This window comes from Misgurnus anguillicaudatus, chromosome 23 (genome assembly GCF_027580225.2).
Source record: "Misgurnus anguillicaudatus chromosome 23, ASM2758022v2, whole genome shotgun sequence".
NCBI lineage: Eukaryota > Metazoa > Chordata > Actinopteri > Cypriniformes > Cobitidae > Misgurnus > Misgurnus anguillicaudatus.
In genome coordinates, this window is record NC_073359.2 from 29532248 (window position 1) to 29554391 (window position 22144).

At 35.0% G+C, this 22144-nt stretch overlaps 2 protein-coding genes across 4 annotated transcripts; both read left to right on the forward strand.

Moving 5' to 3' along the window:
* The first annotated feature begins 709 nt into the window (after nt 1-709).
* LOC129453125 (gamma-glutamyl hydrolase) lies at nt 710-20987 on the forward strand. 2 transcript variants are annotated; one of them, XR_012365654.1, is made up of 10 exons: nt 710-1682; nt 2162-2276; nt 2358-2408; nt 2566-2650; nt 2727-2865; nt 5478-5584; nt 5690-5780; nt 8405-8542; nt 8653-8872; nt 20914-20987. XR_012365654.1 is itself a non-coding variant. In XM_055217186.2 (9 exons), exons 1-9 carry the CDS (start codon nt 1355-1357, stop codon nt 8772-8774), a joined length of 1176 nt encoding a protein of 391 aa, XP_055073161.2. In that variant the 5' UTR covers nt 710-1354; the 3' UTR covers nt 8775-9013. The 2 variants fall into 2 exon arrangements, 1 of the variants encoding a protein (XP_055073161.2); XM_055217186.2 differs by lacking the exon at nt 20914-20987 and having other exon boundaries at nt 8653-9013.
* Nucleotides 13298-20929, forward strand: LOC129453718 (gamma-glutamyl hydrolase). 2 transcript variants are annotated; one of them, XM_055218060.2, is made up of 9 exons: nt 13298-13819; nt 15468-15582; nt 15670-15720; nt 15864-15948; nt 16062-16155; nt 18360-18466; nt 18599-18689; nt 20385-20522; nt 20701-20929. In XM_055218060.2, exons 1-9 carry the CDS (start codon nt 13792-13794, stop codon nt 20820-20822), a joined length of 831 nt encoding a protein of 276 aa, XP_055074035.2. In that variant the 5' UTR covers nt 13298-13791; the 3' UTR covers nt 20823-20929. The 2 variants fall into 2 exon arrangements, with proteins under 2 accessions (XP_055074035.2, XP_055074034.2); XM_055218059.2 differs by having other exon boundaries at nt 13325-13819; nt 16017-16155.
* Nucleotides 20988-22144: the final 1157 nt, after the last annotated feature.

Below are 22144 nucleotides of genomic sequence, written 5' to 3' on the forward strand. Positions count from 1 at the left end.
ATGCGGCACGACGTGAAGCGGAGTGTATAGGCTGCTAGTGTACTTACTTGCTCTTGACTTACCCTCAGATGGACAACAACAATTAAAAACACAAATAAACTAAGAATAGGAAAAAAAGTGTTCAATTGTGGTTTTATTGAACTTAAGAAGTCAACTTGGCATAGAAAATCCAGACCGCTCAAATGATATATAGGGGGCAGAAAACCTCCCAGACGAACCATAGTATCACATTGGTGACACATGAAATTCTTAGAAATTGTACAAAAATAAATTAATGAATACAATTATTTTAATTACTTAAATAAATGAGAGATCAGATCAACAATCTCCTATAAAGACTTCATACAAGTAACACTGAAGACATACATTTAAGGGACACATTTGTAGGCATGTAAATATAATTAAGTAAATAAATTGCATGTTAAATTAAGACAATATTCACTATGTACCATCTTTATTTGCATATTTTATTTACATAGCACAAGGCAAAAACATGCAAAATGTGTTTTTTTCCTGAAGCTGGGAATCACAGTTGGAAATCATTTAAGGTTTGATGGTGTGCTTAGTTAACCCTACTGAAAAATCCTGCAAAGACCAGCATAAGCTGGTAGATGGTTTTAGCTGGTTTATGGTGGTGGTAACTGGTCTAAGCTGGTCCTTCCAGCATGGCAAAGCTGGTCAAGCTGCTGGTCATGACCAGCTAAGTCCACCTAGACCAGCTTAAAAAGTGACCAAAACACAGCTAGACCAGCTTGCTACACCAGCAATACCAGCTAAAACCAAGCTAAGAGACCAGCTAAAACCAGCTCACCAGCTTATGCTGGTCTTTGCTGGATTTTCCAGTAGGGAACATAGCGGTGTAGAAGGAGTGCCTCATTTTTTCTATTTTCTTATTATTCGTTTAGCTATGAAAAATTATTTCAAATGGTTAAGCTTATTGAAATGTTTCTTTTTGTAGAAAGGCATTTAACACAAAGTCAAAGAAGGTGAAGTGAGACGTTTAATCAGAGAAATAAGAAATTAAAATACTGTGAATAGATCGGTGAACTTACCGATTTCATGATTGCTAACACTGTTATACATATAATAAATACAGCATGAACATAAAGTCCTCAAAATTAACTTGATTCTCGCTGTTTAGTTTGGTAAATTAAATCATTTTTTCCTACCGTCCCCTATTTTAGTTTGATGTGTTATGAGTGTGTTACAATGTTTTTTATATAATGCAAAGGACAGAAAGAATAAAAAAACACCAGGAGAGAAATAACTACATTTGAATGTTATTTGACATAATAATTATTTTTATGCCCTTTTAGTCTGTCAGCCCCTGAGGAGGTCTGGGCATGCTATTTGAATGTTTCAAAAACACTTTTTAATGCAAATCAAAGGGTACACCAAGACATTAAATTTGCGTATAAAACCATCAAAACTGTTGCGCTGCTACTCCAGGAACAGAGTTGGAAAATGTGCATTTGAAAATACAATTTATTTCCTGACCTCAGCTTTTTTGTCATACTGGCAAATTTCTGCTTGTGTACTTACTGTCTTACTGGCCATCGTGTGGTGCATTTGGACATTCAGGACCAGGATTTTAAATTTACATCGGATTGACCGGACAGCAAAGTCCAGAAACTCACATTACCAGCCACACAAGATGTCCCTGAACTACAGACCCATCATTGGTAAAATCTCATACTTTGCTTATTTTGTTCAATGTGCCATGCTAATTAAAAAAAGCAATGCTGAATTCAAAATTATATATTATATATATATATAATAAAAGTCTTTACACTGCAAAAACGACTTTTTTAATTAGTATTTTTGTCTTGTTTTCAGTACAAATATCTAAACATTGTTAAATTAAGATTTTTTTCTCACTCCATTGGCAGATATTTTTTTTTGCTTGTTTAAAGCACAAATTCACTTAAATTGTATTTTTTGTCTAAAAACTAGACTTATTTCCTTTGGTCATTTTTTCTCATTAAGTAAATACACCTTAATTTAATTTAATTTTAAATATTTGTATAAAAATCTGAAGTCATTTTTTGCAGTGTACATCAGTGGCGCCGATTCAGAATATTTGTTTGTTGCGTCATGTAAAAATCAGTATAGGCTTCCTATTTATTTCTTAAACTTAATTTTGGCCATCTTAATGATTCAGGTATTTTAGCCCAAGAAAACTGGGAGGGTGACCCTCACGCGCAGGGATCTTCTTATATTCAAGCAACATATGTGAAACATCTGGAGTCAGCCGGTGCCAGAGTTGTGCCAATCCAGTAAGATGCAACCTTATAAATTAATTCTAACAAAAAATCATTTTAATTATAATAAACATTGTTGTATGATGTGTTTCACAGCTTAAATCAAACAAAGGAGGAATATGTAAAACTCTTCAACTCGATAAACGGGTGAGTTAATGGAAACGGTCCTTTTAGATCACGGTTACCAAAAGACACCTTTAAAGTTTTATTAGACAACAGACTGTTGCATAATACTGTGTTAGTAACTGAATAAGTCTAAATCTGAAGTATTTCACTTTTTTCTGTGTTTATACTGCTCTTATAGTTTGTTTCTGCCTGGTGGGAACGTAGACATGGAGAAGTCCCAGTGTGCAAGAACTGCAAAGATTTTCTATGACCTTGCAATAAAAGTAAATAAATGTATTATGTGAAAGAAATGTCTGAATGTCTGATACAGTGATGCTTATTGTAACTTTAACACAACAGGCGAATGATGCTTCAGATTATTTTCCGATCTGGGGAACCTGTCAGGGTTTGCAGCAGCTCACAATCCTGACCAGCAACAAGAACCTGCTGACAGTGACCGACACCAAAGCCGTCGCTTTACCTCTGATCTTCACTCCAGGTGTTGTTTGTCTGCTGTTTATTTGTTTGAAAGGATGTGTGTGTTTAAAACAGTTACGTAATGAAAATTACCAGATAAATGACATTTAAAATGTGGCTACAAGCTTGTTTTAGCCCAATTTTTGACTGCCTTTTGTTCTTTATTATATTTTTCATATGCCAGTGGGGGGACAATAAACTTAAAAGTTCTCAATAGCCATTTTTGAAGAGGACCTGATTAATATCAGGTTTGATACTTTGTTTGATAACATGCTGGCCACTGTGTCATCGGTGGCGGCCATATTGTCGTAAAATTAATAACCAAGCCACCAATTAAACTTTAAATGTAATGACTTTTAGCTAGTGTTATAGTATACAGGTGCTGGTCAGGTGCTGAATTTGTTCCACAATCCTCTCCAGGGTGTGGTTATCCCTATTGCTTGTACACTTTTTTCTACCACATTGTTTCCTTACCTTCACTTCTCTATTAATGTGCTTGGACATAAAGCTCTATGAAACAGCCAGCCTCTTTTGCAATGAAATTTTGTGTCTCTTCCTTCTGCAAGGTTTCAATGGTCGTCTTTTGGACAACTGTCAAGTCATGACAGTTTAGCCTACATAACTAGACTGAGAGACCATTTAAAGGTCTTAGCAGGCGTTTTGAGATAATTAGCTGATTAGAGTCTGGCACCAGGTCTCTTCAAAATTAAACCTTTTCACAATATTCAAATTTTTTGAAATACTGAATTTGGGATTTTCCTTAATTTTCAGTTGTAATCATGAAAATATAGAAGTCTGTGGGTAATGAATGACTATAATATACAAGTTTAACTTTTTGAATGGAATTAGTCAAATAAATCAACTTTTTGATGATATTCTAACAGGCCCGGATTGGCCATATGGAGAACCGGGAGGATTCCCGGTGGGCCGGTCTGTTTTTTTTGGCCACGAGGGCCGGTGTTGTCATGCCACCGGGATGAAGCGTATTTGCGGGTGAGAGATGTCCCCGCCGCTTTACGCACAAGTTGATTGTGTCCCGACTCCCAACACAGTCTCGACTCCCGACCACTTATTGGAAGAATTCTTGCGTTAGGGTTCATTGATATCTAAAACGCATGGGAAACGCAGGACGTGCCGCTGTCTTCTGGTTTTCAAAGCGCTTATTTGAACACGAGTTTTGTTTCAGACGTGTCTATATTGAGTGCGCTTGCCGGCCGCGCGTCTATATTTTAAATAAACTTGAGCGCGTCTTGTGAGTGAGCTTGCCGCCCGCGCGTCTATTATATTTTAAATAAACTTGAGCGCGTCTTAATACAAACAGGCTGGCCTCTAAAAGGAAAAGAATTTACAAAACATATTTTTTATCCAAGTCATAGATGAATTCTCTATGAATAGTCATTATTCATCGTTTATTGCAAGAGGAACAAAAATCTATTTGATGCAAAACGCATTAGTTTATTTAAAAAAAGTAGTTTCAAAAGTATATCCATGATGTTTTCTTTTTTTAACACAATGTAGGCCTACCTTAGCCTACGTTATTTAGCAATAGACATGATCTAAGTACTAAAAGACTTTTTTTCCATTTGTTTCCAATGCATACTTGATAAATCTTGCTTGTGTATTGTATATCAGGGGTTTCCAAACGTTATCAACCCAACAGTTAATCTCAAGACTCACCATTTTTTAGAAATATAAATATAGAGGAAAACACAAACACATTTGTTTCCTTTAGTTTTTGAATAAGTTTACTTTAGTAATATTATGGTCTTATGGCAGGGCTGCATGATTATGGCAAAAATTATAATTGCATTTGCACGGAATATGAAATTATATATTTGAAAAATACAGTGAATTGCAAGGCTGCAGAGAACAGTGCACTACTGCAGACCTATACTACTGAGGGTTTAAAGATATTATTTTAATAGTCAGTCGTGAACTAAAGTGGGCCGGTCTAAGGCATGAAACCCCAGGGCTGAAAATGAGTCCCACTCCGGCCCTGTATTCTAATATATGACCAGCACCTATATATAGAGGGAGTTAAAATACACTTTGCGAATAGAGTAATGAACAGTGTTGGGGAAAGTTACTTTTTAAAGTAATGCATTACAAAATTAAGTTACTCCCAAAAAAGTAACAAATTGCGTTACTTGGTTATTTTTCATGGAAAGTAATGCTTACGTTACCTTTTGGTTACTTTTGCGTAACTTTTTCTTGGTTGAGGCTTGATCTCTTTCAGGCCTTGCAGGTGTTTTTTGACTGAAAAGTTCTGCATTCAAAAATTACACATTTCATCACAAAAATGTCGAGCTCTGGCCTGCTATCTCAGTTTCTGACTCAAATTGTTCCCACACAGGCGTGTACGCATCGAGTGCATAATGTGACTACGTTTAGTTTAATTCACATCATTTATTTATCGAATTAATTAAACTAAAAAAGTAACTTGCATTACTTTTTTTAAAAAGTAACTCAAATATTTATGTGTACTTTAAAAAGTAATGCGTTATTTTACTCATTACTTCAGAATATTACTACATAATGCAAGTTACTTGTAATGCGTTACCCCCAACACTGGTAAAGAAAAACAACAATTTGATCTTCATTAAAGTCTTGTGGCTCATGTTTTATTAAATGCAGGATCACACAACAGCAGGATGTTCAAAAGGTTTCCAAAAGATCTCATTCAGTCTTTAGCAGAAGAAAACATCACATCTAATTTCCATATTTTGAGTTTGTCACTACAGGTACGACTTCTCACGAAAGATAAAGTTCAATCAGAATTTCTTTAGTGAAACTGGCACCAACACAAATTTGTTTAAATTTGTTCTAAATTTATTTTGTGTTCACAGAATTACAACAGCAATGCCAAACTGAAGCATTTCTATAGAGTCTTAACCACCAACACAGACGGCAAGACGGAGTTCGTTTCTACAATGGAGGGTATGCATGTGTCACACCTAATGCCTTCCCAGCTAACAGAAAAAAGTTCTAAGAACGTTCCCTGAAAGTTCTTTACGTTCCCAAAAACGTTCTGCCAACGTTAAAAGTGTCCAGTTTTCTTGACGTTCTAAGAACGTTTTTGTGTTGTCTCAACGTTAGCGGAATGTTACATTTTACCATTTTTAAACGTTATGACAATTTCATGTTTTAATGTTCACACAATGTTTAAAACAACAACTGTTTATTATATTGACTTGTTTAATTGTTATGTAAATGATAGAGAAACATTGCATTTTATTATATTTATTTTTTATATTTATATTATTTTATTATATTTATTATATATTATATATTTACTATATATTATATATCTATTATTTATAAAACGGTTAGTTCCAATCCTTGATTCTGATTGGTCAATAGGTGTGCTTTATTCACAATAAAACACTGCTATGACCGCTTCACCCAACGGTTCTATTTAATATCACTGCGCCCTTAGCAACACCCTTAGCAACACATAAACATATAATGAGACAAAGTCTGAGAGCAGTTTGTTGTTTTTATTTGAGCTTTCATGTTGTTGTTTGCATTCAGGGACTATTTTTTCTAGCGGAAGGAATGCTTTTATTGATTTAACTTCATGAAAGTTGCGCTAATATTTTTTTACTTTAATATTGTGTGGTAACCGTTTTATAAAAGCAATAAGGTACTCGAGGCAAGTGCTGCATCGCGAACAAGCAACGGCCGAAGGGGTTGCAGGCACTCCGCTTCGCGTCGTGCCTAACAACGCCCTTCAGCCGTTACTTATTCACGATACAGCACAGCCTCTCGTACCTTATTGCTTAAATATAAGTTTAGATGTTGATGTTTTGTTTCATTTTAAGTCACCATTATTGTGATTAGTGTTCGTTTTAGTTGGGCTCTTGAGCCTTGTCTTTTGCTTGCTAGTTTTTTCCTGGTTGTGTTAACTTTTTGTTAATACACCACATTTGTTATGAACATGTTAAGTTAGTAGTGTAATTCTGTGGTGTGGTGGTTGGTACATAAAGGAACAAAATCATCCCTAATTAATTAAAGTTTATTTTCTGTCAATAATGTAAATGAGATCCAGCACTTTCACAGCAGTTTGTCATTAAGGAGTTTAAGAAACTTTGGACAAAAAATATCTGCTGTATAATTGGGATGCACACACATCAAGAATCAGACTATGAATCTCAACCATGGTGACAAAGAAAATTGGAAAAAAAATCATTATTTATCCATGCTGCAGTGCATGCTGGGAGTCCTGAATGAGATTTGTAATTTGTTAATACCCAGCATGCATTGCAGCATGAAGTTTTTCATTTAATTGTCACCATGATTGAGATTCATAGTCTGATTCTTGATGTTTGTGCATCCCAGTTATACAGCATATATTTTTTGTCCAAAGTTTCTAAAACTCCTTAATGACAAACTGCTGTGGAAGTGCTGGATCTCGTTTGCATTGTTGACAGAAAGTACACTTTTGATTAGTAAATGAATTAGGGATGATTTTTTACCATTATGTACCAACCACCACACCACAGAATTACACTACTAACTTAACATGTTCATAACAAATGTGGTGTATTAACAAAAAGTTAATACAACCAGAACAAATGTGGTGTATTGACAAAAAGTTGATACAACCAGGGAAAAAACTAGCAAGCAAAAGACAAGGCTCAAGAGCCCAACTAAAACGAACACTAATCACAATAATGGTGACTTAAAATGAAACGAAACATCAACATCTAAACTTATATATAATAGATATATAATAGATATATAATATATAATAAATATATAATATATAATAAATATAATAAAATAATATAAATATAAAAAATAAATATAATAAAATGCAATGTTTCTCTATCATTTACATAACAATTAAACAAGTCAATATAATAAACAGTTGTTGTTTTAAACATTGTGTGAACATTAAAACATGACATTGTCATAACGTTTAAAAATGGTCAAATGTAACATTCCTCTAACGTTGAGACAACACAAAAACGTTCTTAGAACGTCAAGAAAACTGGACACTTTTAACGTTGGCAGAACGTTTTTGGGAACGTAAAGAACTTTCAGGGAACGTTCTTAGAACTTTTTTCTGTTAGCTGGGTTAAGGGTGGATCACACAGTACGCATTTGTGGCAATAAGAGGCACCTTTTTATAATTGGGCGTTTCTTCAACTAGGGGCACTTTTAGCATTGTGAATTTGAATAAAAAAACTTGCTCAAAAGTTACATAATACAGTTTGATAAGTTTAAACAATTAAGGTCTGTAAGAAACAAATGTCATTTCCACCACATCTCAATTTACTGTTATTTAGAATAACTTATGCCACTTCAAGGTTGTCTAAGATCATTTTTTAAAGTAGTTTTACCAATTTTCCCACAATGCACAACAATTATACATTTGTCAACAAGATAAATTAACTGCCTTAGGACCAAATGCTGAACGTTCACCTGTCACACTCTAAAATGTAAATGAATTCAAGGTGTTACAACCGTCCCCTGATGCCCTTCCACTTGATTTCACTCACAAATATTTTTTTACCTAATCTTACTGCATTTGTCTGAATCTGTGTTATATCTTGTAGCGTATTGCTATCCATTCTACGGTGTACAGTGGCATCCAGAGAAAAGTCCATTTGAGTGGATTGAGAAAGCCGGTTTGATTCACACGCCCTCGGCCATCAAAGCCGCTTTCTACACCGCACACTTCTTCGTCTCTGAAGGTTGGTCAAAGAAATGAATCTGTATTGTTTTGTGATATGAGAATTAACATTTCAATTAAATTACTGAACAGAATTGAGTATTTATGCTAACTGCAGCTTGTCTTTTCCAGCAATGAAAAACCATCATTGCTTTCCTTCGCAAATTGAAGAAGAGAAAGCTCTTATTTACAACTATCAGCCGGTCTTTAGCGGCCTTAACAGCGTCTTCATGCAGAATTACTACTTTGAATGATAAGCGTCAATACCCACAGTATTCATCATGACCACAAAGTCAGTGTTTTTTATTATGTTTTAAAAAATATATATTAAGAGATGTGACCACACACTGGGGTTTTTAAAGATTAATAATTACGCACCTATTTATTCACGTCATGTCCTGATGTTAAAAATCTGTATGATTTATATGTGACAACAATTGTCTTGACTAAATGAATCTGGTATATATATACACCTGTAGTATATATATATATATATATATATATATATATATATATATATATATATATATATATATATATATATAGACAGAACAGTACATTCAATAAACACCAATTTACAGTCATGTTCTGTTGCTTTGTACAATTTAGGAAAAATATGTTAAATTGTGCTGTGGTTTTACTGAAATTAAAGTAGCAGCTTATTTTCATTATTTAAAATAATAGTCAACTTGGCATAGAAAACCAAGTCCAGACTGCTATACTTCAAATGATCTATAGGGGACAGCAAAGCTTTATGGTGCATTTAAGAAGACCAGTTTAGTTCTTTCCTTTACCAGAAGTTTTTGTATTATCAACTAAACTTTTTTGGACAGGTGGAATTTGTAAAATAAATGTACTTTTCAAATATGCCTAATAAAATATATTATGTGTTTAAATGGACACTACACTTTTTTTGAAAATATACTTTTTTCCATCTCCTTCTAAATTCAAGAATTTGCTTACCCCATTGGCAGATTTTATTGCTTGTTTTATGCACAAAATTACTTAAATTTGATATTTTTGGTCTAGAAACTAGACTTATTTTCTTGGGTCATTTTGCTCATCAAGAAAAAGCATCTTAACTTAAGATTTTTTTGATATTTTTACTGAAAACAAGACAAAAATACTAAGATTTTTTTTCTTAAATCTTACATTTTCTTAAATTCTTGTTTTTGTACAATTATCAATTTTTTTAAAAAAAAGATGCATTTTGTTAGCAAAATGACTTAAGAAAACAAATTCCAGTTTTAAGACAAAAAAACATAATTGAAGGACATTTGTGCATAAAACAAAAAAAATCTGGCAATGGGGTGAGAAAAAAATCTTAATACATGAAAAGTTAAAAAAAAAAAATTCTTCCCCACTTGGCAGATTTGTTTTTGCTTGTTTAATGCACCAATTCACCTAAATGTAATTTTTTTTGTCTAAAAAGTAGACTTTTTTTCTTAGGTCATTTGATTTAAAGGGGTCATAAGATGAAAATGTTAGCATTGCCACTTTGTAGGTGTGAGCAAAAACAGGTCATTGAAATTTGGCTTTCATTATGATGTCATAAGGATATCTTATTAGAATAATACCGCCTCCTTAATCTGAACTTTCAAACCACTGCACTGCCGTTTAGTGCAGAGAGAAAGAGAGAGAGAAGAAGGACTTGACAGCCAATTGAGTTTGAATTACAACAAACCACCATCATTGTGATCAGTGTTTGCACTTCATCAGCTCATTTGCATTTTAAAAAACACACCCAAAACGACACATTTTTGGACTTGACAGCACAATAGAGTTTCAATTACAATAAACCACCATCATTGTGATCAGTGTTTGCACTTCATCCGCTCATTTGCATTTTAAAAAACACACCCAAAACGACACATTTTTGCTCGGGCCTGCAGGGTGGCAATGCTGACATTTTCATCATGTGACCCCTTTAAAGAGCCAGTACGATGGCAATTTTAAGCATCCTATTACTGTTGATAAGTCCCGGACAACAGGTTTAAATGCATGCAAGGTCAAAAAACACTGTAATTTTCTCGAAAAATAAATGTAAAATTACCCCATTTCTCAGAGATCCCCAAACGATTTGTGTGAAGCCGTTCAACGACTCAGTCTGCCTAAACCCCCCCTTTCAGTAGCCTTCACTTCATCATTAATCCAAGCAATACAAACGACGATCGAAACTAACAATTTTACACTCATTTAAGCATTTATGTAAACTAACCGGGTCATAGCAAAACCGTAAGTGAGCATGTGTTACGCTAACCGCTTGCTAATATGACTCTCTGACAGTATTTTAAGAGTTTAAACAACGATATCATTCATCATAATCCAAGCAATAAAAACGACTATAGACATTTTACACTCATTTAAGCAAGTATGTAGCTACAATCATACTTACAAGTTGTGGTTAGGAGACACATGTTGTTCCAAATAAACTGGGTACTGAACCATCTTTTATTGCCAAACGTCTAAATCCCTCTGTTAAAAATTTATTTTAACCACTGAATCTTTACAGCCAAACGTTTAGTATATCCCTTCTTGAAAAAGTCGTCTTTGGTGATATGAAGTTTACACACTACTAGCTGTGTGCAGGCCATAGTTTTTGTTTCTCCCGCGGCCGCGGGGATTAGTATCTTGTGTGACGTGAAAGCGTTTGTGTGACGTGGACAAAGTCAGGCAGTAGATCCAATCCATATAACGACTCGTTTCAGCGATTCAGAGTCGACTCCCTACTTTAGAAGCCAATAACTTTATTAATCGTGCACTTTTTGGTTCAACTACTTTGCACATTGTTTACATTGATGGATAGCTACATGACACATTGCAATACAAGTCAGTTTCGATTTTGGATCTGTGTGGCTCTTTAAAAACACAAATAAAGTAAGAATAGGAGAAAAGTGTTCAATTGTGTTCTGGTTTTATTGGAATTAAGTAGTCAACTTGGCATAGAAAACCAAATCCAGACCGCTATACTTCAAATGACATATAGGGGGCAGAAAACCTCCCAGACGAACCATGGTGTCACATTGGTTACACATGAAATTCTTAGAAATCGTACAAAAATAAATTAATGAATAAAATTACAAACTTAAATGATAGATCAGATCAACAATCTTCAAGAAAGACTCCATACAGTAACATTGAAGACATAAATGTCATAGGCATGTAAATATATTTCATTATGTAAATAAAGTGCATGTTAAATTAAGACAATATTCACCATGTATCATATTTATTTACATAATTTGGTTTTTCCTGAAGCTGGGAATCGCTACAGTTGGAAATCGCTTAAGGTTTGATTCCCAGGGATCACAATACTTCATTTTTATCAATTAAAATTTCTAAATATTACATCTAAATGTAAAACAAAACACATAAATGTTTAAACAACCCACACCCGTGTGTTTACGGGTGCATCCCAATATAAGGTCTGGATCTTTTAAGGCCCTGGACTTTGAAAGGAAGGCTCGATATTTAAAGGCTGCAGCCTCTACAGTCCACAGAGCGACCTGAAATGAGACGGTCTAGCCTACAGAGGACTTGCTTCACTTCCAGATCTATCAGATATTTATTTTATTTTAGAAAATATAACACATTGATGCAGATAAAACTATCAAACAGTATGTATAATTCACCAACCTTAAAAATATACAAAAGCAAAATGCAAACGCAACATTGCAGCAATAATATTTCCATCACTAAAACATCATTTGTAATAGTAAAACCAGGACATTTAATTAGCAAAATATACACTCTTATTTAATTACAGTTTTGAATGCTTATTTCAAAATCCTGTGACCCAGACGTCACTGGCGCGAATTGAATCTTTGGATGGCCAAGGCTGTAAAGGACACATCTATGGATCCTTTTCAGGACAAAAAAAGGCCACATTTGGAGGCTTGTATGTGAAAGAGCCTTCAAATTGGGACAGCCTTCGTGGCAGCCCGGTCAAATATGGCCTTGGAAGGCCGCAGCCCCTGAATTGGGATGCACCCTACACTGTTAGACTTAATTTACCACAAAATGCCCAGTTAAATACCATAATTTTTTTTCCAGTTCATTACTGTAATACGCATTGCATTATGGGTATTAACTTTTAATTTACAGTGATTGTACTGTATGTTTTGAATTTGCGGTAGACTGCTGTAAAACAACAGCAGTAGTACTAGTTGAATAAAACAAAAGTTAATTATTTTTTAAGCATTTGACAAAAAGTTAAAGAAGGTGAAGTGAGACGTTTAATCAAAGACATAAGGAATTAAAACACTGTGAATAGATCGGTTAACTTACCGATTTCATGATTGTTAACACTGTTATACATCACTGTAAAAAATTCAGTAGAAATTACAATGTTATTGCAGCTGGGTTGCCGGTAATTTGCCGTGGATTTACATTTATGTTATTTAACTTAGAGTTTGTTCAAAGTTAAATAAATTTTCAATATTAACAAGTCTTTATCTTTACAGAATAAAACTATACAATAACAGCCTCATGCAAAGCATTCTGGGAACCAGAAATTATCATCAACCTTTTTGTTCCCAGAATGTTTTGCTTGATGCTGTTTTTTAGTTTTACTCTGTAAAGACAAAGACTTGTAAATGTTTAATGTTCATTTAACTTTGAAACAAACTCTTGCAAGTAAATAACATAAATGTAAATCTACGGTAAATTACCGGCAACCCAGCTGCAATTTCTACAGAATTATTTTACAGTGATAAATACATAAAGTTTATAACATGAACATGAAGTCCTCAAAATTAACTTGATTCCCGCTTTTTGTTTGGTACAGTTTTGGTAACTTCCCTATTTTAATTTGATGTGTTATTAAAACATTTTTTATATAGGAAAGAAAGAATAAAAACACCAGGAAAGAAATGTATATATTTAATTGTTATTTGACATAATATTTGTTTTTATGCCCTTAAGTCCGTCAGCCCCTGCCCCTCTATGCATGCCATTTGTATGTTTCAAAACCACTTTTTAATGCAAATCAACGGTGTCAACTCAAAGATTTATTAGGGTGCACCAAGACATTAAATGGGTGTATAAAACCATCAGAACTGTTGCGCTGCTAGTGTAACTCCAGGAACAGAGTTGGAAAATGTGCATTTGAAAGAGGATTAAAAAACAATTTATTTCCTGACCTCAGCTTTTTGTCATACTGGAAAGTTTGGCATCATGTGGTGCATTTGGACATTCAGGACCAGGATTTTAAATTGACTTCAGATTGACCGGACAGCAAAGTCCAGAAACTCACATAACCAGCCACACAAGATGTCCCTGAACTACAGACCCATCATTGGTAAAATCTCATACTTTGCTTATTTTGTCCAATGTGCCATGCTGAATTTAAAATTATATATAATTTATCAACTAACTACTATTACAGATTTGCTCAGTTGCTTTGGTACATTTCTCAGATCAACTACCTGTTTAATCTTTACATTATTGTGCCACTTGTTTCTCATTTCTTTGAAGATGTTGTAAATGCTTTGGTACATCTATGCAAATGATTATGTACAATTCTCTGCCGTTTCCTACATTATCAGTTGCTTATGCCATGTTGATCAAAATGTTTTATAATACATCTCTTCTGAATAGTCTCACCGCCCACAACATTTAAGCATTGGTTCATAGCATAAGTCTTTACACTGCAAAAAAATGACTTTCTTACTTAGTATTTTTGTCTTGTTTTCAGTACAAATATCAAAAAATTCTTAAATCAAGATCTATTAAGACTTTTTTCTCACCCCACACTCCAAAAAATGATTTAAAAAAAATTCTTAGTATTTTTATCTTGTTTTCAGTAAAAATATCTAAAAATTCTTAAATTAAGAAGCTTTTTCTTTATGAGCAAAATGACCCAAGAAAATAAGTCGTTTTAGACCAAAACTATCAAATTTAAGTGATTTTGTGCATAATAAAGCAAAAAAATCTGCCAATGGGGTAAGCGAAAAAACCTTTTTCTTAAACACTAAATTCAAGAAAAATTAGCTTACCCCATTGGCAGACTTTTTTTGCTTGTTTTATGCACAAAATCTCTTAAATTTGATATTTTTGGTCCAAAAACTAGACCCATTTTCTTGGGTCGTTCTGCTCATCAAGAAAAAGCGTCTTAATTTAAGAATTTTTAGATATTTTTACTGAAAACAAGATAAAAAATGAAGTCATTTTTTGCATTGTACATCAGTGGTGGCTGGTAACTGCTCATCCGAGGAACGGCAATTCAAAATATTTGGAGTGTCATGTAAACCATGTGCATCACGTGTTTCGTCAAAATAAGTGCCTGCACACGTGTCAAAACCGTTAATGGTAAAAGAGACGCTCACAAGAACAGTAAACTCTGATTATGCATGAGATTATGCAAAGCGAGCGTCTTTTTTATCATAAACCCTTTACACGCGTCTGCAACAGGCACTTACTTTGACAAGACACGTGATGCACACAGGATCACTCGATGCGCAAACATATTTTGTAATTACGAACCACACACATGGCGGGCTACATACATGTTGTGACGAACTTCGCAACATGCACCCTCGAATAAAGAAGTCACTGGCCGCCACTGATGTTCACTGACACAGATATTTACTTTTGAGGAATGAATGAAGGATTTTGAGCAAGAGAGTGGCTTTTGCATGTATGTTGTTTTGCTATTATTTTGAGAAATGCACTTACTGTTTTGTAAATGTCAAGGATGATTTGAGAATTACCAGAGCGACTGAAAAAAATTTAACTAAATTATATCGTGACAAAGTAAGTTTTTATCTTTGGTACACTTTACATGCAAGAATGATTTCAGATGTATGACATTGCATACATTTATAAAGTGACAGCTTTTAAGTGCGTTGCCATAATGTGATGTCATTTATGTTTATGATTGGAGAAACACCCATCAGTATAGGCCTTCCTATTTCTTGAACTTATTTTTGGTCATCTTCATGATTCAGGTATTTTGGCCCAGGAAAACTGGGAGGGTGACCCTAACGCGCAGGGATCTTCTTATATTCAAGCATCATTTGTGAAACATCTGGAGTCAGCTGGTGCCAGAGTTGTGCCAATCCAGTATGATGCTAAACACAACCTTATAAATGAATTATAAAAATAATAGTTTGAATTATAATACACATTGTTGTATGATGTATTTCACAGCATAAATCAAACAAAGGAGGAATATGTAAAACTCTTCAACTCGATAAACGGGTGAGTTAATGGAAACGGTTCTTTTAAAAAGACACCTTTTAAAGTTTTATTCGACAACTGAATGTTGCATAATACTGTGTAAGTAACTGAATAAGTCTAAATTTGAAGTATTCAAAAAAAATCTGTGTTTATTGCTCTTGTAGGTTGTCGCTGCCTGGTGGGAACGTAAACATGGAGAAGTCCCAGTGTGCAAGAACGACGAAGATTTTCTATGACCTTGCGATAAAAGTAAATAAATGTATTATTTAAAAGAAATGTCTGATACAGTGATGCTCATTGTGACTTTAACACAACAGGCGAATGATGCTTCAGATTATTTTCCGATCATTGGAACCTGTCAGGGTTTTCAGCAGCTCACAATCCTGACCAGCAACAAGAACCTGCTGACACCGACCGACACCAAAGCCGTCGCTTTACCTCTGATCTTCAGTCCAGGTGTTGTTTGTCTGCTGTTTATTTGTCTGAAAGGATGTGTGTGTTCAAGACAGTTATGCAATTAAAATTACTAGATAAATAACATTTAAAATGTGTAACAAGCTTGTTCTAGCCCAATGTTTGAGCAGCCTTGTAGTTGTTCTTTATTATATTTGTCATCTGAAAGTGGGGAGGGGGGGACAATAAACTTAAAATTTCTCAATAGCCATTTTTGAAGAGGACCTGATTAATATCAGCTTTGATCCTTTGTTTGATAACATGCCGTGCCGCTGTGTCATCGGTGGCGGCCATATTGTCGTAATATGAATAACCAAGCCACCAATTAAACTTTAAACGTCAAGACTGTTAGCTAGTGTTATAGTATACAGGTGCTGGTCATATAATTAAAATATTTGAACATGAAAAGTATGAGCATGTAAAGCACTTAATACTTAGTTGGGGCTCTTTTGCGTGAATTACTACAGCAATGCGGCATGGCATGGAGTCGATCGGTCTGTGGCGCTGCTCATGTGTTATGAGAGCCCAGGTTGCTCTGATAGTGGCCTTCAGTTCTTCTGCATTGTTGGGTCTGGCATATCACATCTTCCTCTTCACAATATCCCATAAATTTTCAATGGGGTTATGGTCAGGCGAGTTTACTGGCCAATTAAGAACAGGGATACCATGGTCCTTAAACCAGGTCCTGGTAGCTTTGACACTGTGTGTAGGTGCCAAGTCTTGTTGGACAATGAAATCTGCATCTTCATAAAGTTGGTCAGCAGCAGGAAGCATGAAGTGCTCTACAACTTCCTGGTATACGGCTGTGTTGACCTTGGACCTCAGAAAACAAGGTGGACCAACACCAGCAGATGACATGGCACCCCAAACCATCACCGACTCTGGATACCTTTAACTGGACCTCAAGCAACGTGGAGTGTGTGCCTCTCCTCACTTCCTCTAGACTCTGGATCCTGATTTCCAAAGGAAAAATGTACTTTCATCAGAGAACATACTGTAACTTTGGACCACTTAGCAGTAGTCCAGAAGTGCTGTCTGTTGTTCAAGAGTGGCTTGACACAAGGATTGCGACAGCTGAAACCCATGTCTTGCATATGTCTGTGCGTAATGGTTCTTGAAGCACTGACTCCAGCTGCAGTCCACTCTTTATGAATCTCCCCTACATTTTTGAAGTGGATCAAAACCCAAATTCTCTCCAGAGTGTGGTTATCCCTATTGCTTGTACACTTTTTTCTACCACATCTTTTCCTTCCCTTAGCCCCTCTATTTATGTGCTTGGACACAGAGCTCTGTGAACAGCTAGCCTCTTTTGGAAAGACCTTTTGTGTCTTGCCCTCCTTGTGCTAGGTGTCAGTGGTCATCTTTTGGACTGTCAAGTCAGCAGTCTTCCCCATGATTGTGTAGCCTACAGAACAAGACTGAGAGACATTTAAATGCCTTTGAAGCCTCTCTTCAAAATCGAACTTTTCACAATATTCTAATTTTCTGAGATACTAAATTTGGGATTTTACTTGGTTGTCAGTTGTAATCATCAAAATTAAAAGAAATAAACATTTAAAATATATCAGTCTGTGTGTAATGAATAAATATAATATACAATATTCACTTTTTGAATGGAATTAGTAAAATAAATCAACTTTTTGATGATATTCTAATATATGACCAGCACCTATATATAGGAGTCGATTAAAACAGTGGTTCCCAAACTTTTTCAGCGTGCGGCCCCCCTTGTGTACGGTGCATTCCTTTGCGGCCCCCCAAAGAAAATTTGTGACAAAAACTGTTCTTAAACTCAACATTTTAATAAAAAAACATTCAATTATACAAAAAAGTAGTGCTTTTGGTTAGTAGCCTTATTTTTTTAGGTTTAATTACACAGAATTCATAATAAATTAATGTATTTCATAAAATGTCATAAAACTGGGGCCCCCCGGCACCATCTCGCGACCCCCAGTTTGAAAACCACTGGATGAAAATACACTTTATGATATAGAGTAATGAACAGTTGGGGAAAGTTACTTTAAAAAGTAATACATTACAAAATTAAGTTACTCCCAAAAAAGTAACTAATTGCATTACTTAGTTACTTTTCATGGAACCCTCAGATAGCGGGACCTGTCCCCATGCCCTCCCCCTGATATTTGTGTAGTGTTTTGTTTAATTTGATTTTCATTAAAGTCTTGTGGTTCATGTTTTATTAAACGCAGGATCACACAACAGCAGGATGTTCAAAAGGTTTCCAAAAGATCTCATTCAGTCTTTAGAAGAAGAAAACATGACATCTAATTTCCATATTTTGAGTTTGTCACTACAGGTACGTCTTCTCACTGAAGATAAAGTTCAATCAGAATTTTTTTTGTGAAACTGATTCACACATCATGAACAAAACACAAACACAAATTTGTTTATTACTCATGATTTGTCTAAATTTATTTTGTGCTCACAGAATTACAACAGCAATGCCAAACTGAAGAATTTCTATAGAGTCTTAACCACCAGTTCAGATGGCAAGACTGAGTTCGTTTCTACAATGGAGGGTATGAATGTGTTACACGTAATGCCTTAAGGGTGGATCACACAGTGTGCGAGAGGCACCTTTTTATATTTGGGTGTTATTTTACTAGGTGCACTTTTAGCCTTGTGAATTTGAATAAAAAAAACTTGCTCAAAAGTTACATAATACAGTTTGATAAGCTTAACCCTTGTGGGTTGTTTGTGTACAAAAAGGCCACTAAATTAAACGTCTGTAAAAAAAAATTTTTCATAAATCTGTTAATCACCCTTAGTACTAATCAAAACTAACAAATGTTTACAAAATGTCCATGATTTTAACTCTTTAATTGCCAAGTTCATAAGTGGTGTCACTGATTTGGGGGGAAAACACACTAATTGACCAATTTTCAATATAAAAAGTGATTGTGGAGTGGATTTTTTTAACCTTTTTACAACCTTGGGCATGCCAAAGATTGGTTAAAACATTGGCTTTGATGCATTTTTGTTCAGCATCTGATTTTATTTTGTACAGGGATGGTTGTAACATGTCTAAAATAGACATTGAATCAATGATACACTTAAAATAGAAAATAATATTTATCAGTCAATGTTATTGTGACTATTCATTTTATGTTTTTAAGAAATAATTACCTTTTTTCACAAATACTGTTATAATGCAAGAAAATTATTTACATTTAATTTGCAATGCACATTGCACATTTTGCTTTTAATTTGCACATTAAAGGGAAACTATGCAGCTTTTTTAGCTTGATTAGTTTTTAAAATATAAATGAAACTTGGTTTGTGATACTGGGACAGTTGTAATTGAGAGTTACAACCAGCTTGACTGCTAGTTTGACACTTGTTAGCCATTTCTATTTTTAGCTTACAAAACAGTGATTCTAATAATAATTCCTTGAATTCATAGACATTTGATATTTTAACAGCATCCAAATAAAAAGAAAAGTAACATTTTTCCTCAATAACAACCACGTCAGGAAGATTCAAATGTGGCTTCCTTTATGGGGGGGCTCGAAGCGACACCAGGGGGGGCGCGCGAAACCCCGGGAAAAATACTTTTTCAAGAAGTGATTTTTTTTTGCACCGTCTTTTAAAGACATTACACCCCAAACACGCTGATAAGCTGCTTATGTTTTTATTATTATTTATTGATTATATTTAATTTAATTTTTCAGTATTAAATGGTCAAAAAATATACTGTAAATAAGGATTGATTTTTTTTATTTCAGGCAAGTTGATGCATTTTAAGTCTTTTCTGTTACAGACTAAAAAACAATGTTAATAAAGTTATTCTTTGTTGTTAGTTGATTGATATTTCTTTTTTTGTGTTTTCTTTAATGTTAATAAGGATACAATGTTTTGCAGATGTGTAATTTTATAGACAAATTATACTATTTACTGTCACGGCGGAGAGTTGGGGGGGCGCGAAATGTTTACTTCTTCCTAGGGGGGGCGTGACAGAAAATAATTGAGAAGCACTGCTTTATGGCAATAATGGAGGGAAACTAACTGAGCATGTGCACAGTGAGTGTCATCACTCTAGGTTGTTTCTGATTGGAGGAATTCAAGGTGTTACAACCGTCCCCTGTTACAACTGTCCCTGATATGGTCTCCCCTACCATTCTCTGAGATGCTCTTTCACTTGTTTTCACAATGATTTCACTGACATAGTTTTATACCTAACCTTACATTGTCTGAATCTGTGGTATGTCTTGTAGCGTATCGCTATCCATTCTACGGTGTACAGTGGCATCCAGAAAAAAGTCCATATGAGTGGATTGAGAAACCCGGTATGGTTCACACGCTCACGGCCATGAAAGTCTCTTTCTACACCGCACACTTCTTCGTCTCTGAAGGTTAGTCAAAAAATGAATCTCTCTGTATTGTTTTGTGAGAATTAACATTTCAATTAAATTACTGAACAGAATTGAATATATATGCTAGTCTCACGTAGCCAGACCTTCAATACTGTTCAGCCAACAGTTTCTGGGCGTGACGTCTATATATATGCTAACTGCGGTTTGTCTTTTCCAGCAATGAAAAACCATCATCGCTTTCCATCGCAAACTGAAGAAGAGAAAGCTCTTATTTACAACTATCAGCCGGTCTTCAACGGCCTTAAAAGCATCTTCATGCAGAATTATTACTTTGAATAATAAGCGTCAATACCCACAATATTCATCATGACCCCAAAGTCAGTGGTAAAAAATATATATATTTTAAGAGATGTGACCACACACTACAGAGTTTTTAAAGATTAATAATTACGCTCCTATTTATTCACGTCATGCCCTGATGTTAAAAATCTGAATGATTTATATGTGAAAACAATTGACTAAATGAATCTGGTAATGTTAAAGACATGTGAAAACAATATCCACCTGTAGTAGACAGAACAGTACATTTTCTGTGTTACAATAAACGCCAGTTTACAGTCATGTTTTTTGCTTTGTACATTTTAGGAAAATATGATAAATTGTGCTCTAGTTTTATTGAAATTGAAGTAGCAGCTTATTTTCATTATTTAAAATAATAGTCAACTTGGCATAGAAACCAAGTCCAGACTGCTATACTTCAAATGATCTATAGGGGACAGCAAAGCTTTATGGTGCGTTTAAGAAGACCAGTTTAGTTCTTTCCTTTACCAGTTGTTTTTGTATTATCAACTAAACTCACATGAAACTTTTGCACGCACACATGAAACTACCATGTTTAGTTTTGCGTGTTCACGTGCGCACGCAAAAGTTTCACATGAACGCTCAAAACGAATCACGGTGGTTTCACGTGCGTGCGCAAAAGTTTCATGCACGTGAAACTTTCGCTTTCACGTGCGCACAAGATATTTTCACGTGTGCGCGCAAAAATTTCACGTGAGCACGAGAAACTAAACTTTAAAAAAATTCTGCACATGAAGGTTTCACGTGACCACGTGAGGGTTTTACATGAGCACGTGAAACTAAACTGATTTTTTTGCTCCTGTATAAACGTACTGAGCCCCTAAGGGGACATGGAGCAAAAATTAAATAGTTTGGTTTCACGTATGCACGTGAAACTATCGCGTGCTCACGTGAAACTATCGCGTGCTCACGTGAAACTATCGCGTGCTCACGTGAAACTATCGCGTGCTCACGTGAAACTATCGCGTGCTCACGTGAAACTATCGCGTGCTCACGTGAAACTATCGCGTGCTCACGTGAAACTATCGCGTGCGCACGTGAAAATTTTGCGTTCGAACGTGAAACTTTCATGTGCGAACGTGAAACTACCGCATTTAGTTTCGCGTGCGCACGTGAAACTATTGCGTGCACACATGGAACTTTCATGTGCGCGCAAACGTTTCACCTGAGCACGCAAAACTAAACTTTCTAAAAAAAAATTCTAAACTTTAAAACTAAAAAAAAAATATGCACATAAAGGTTTCGCGTGAGCACATGAAAGTTTCACGTGAGTACATAAACTAAACAATAGATTTTCTTTA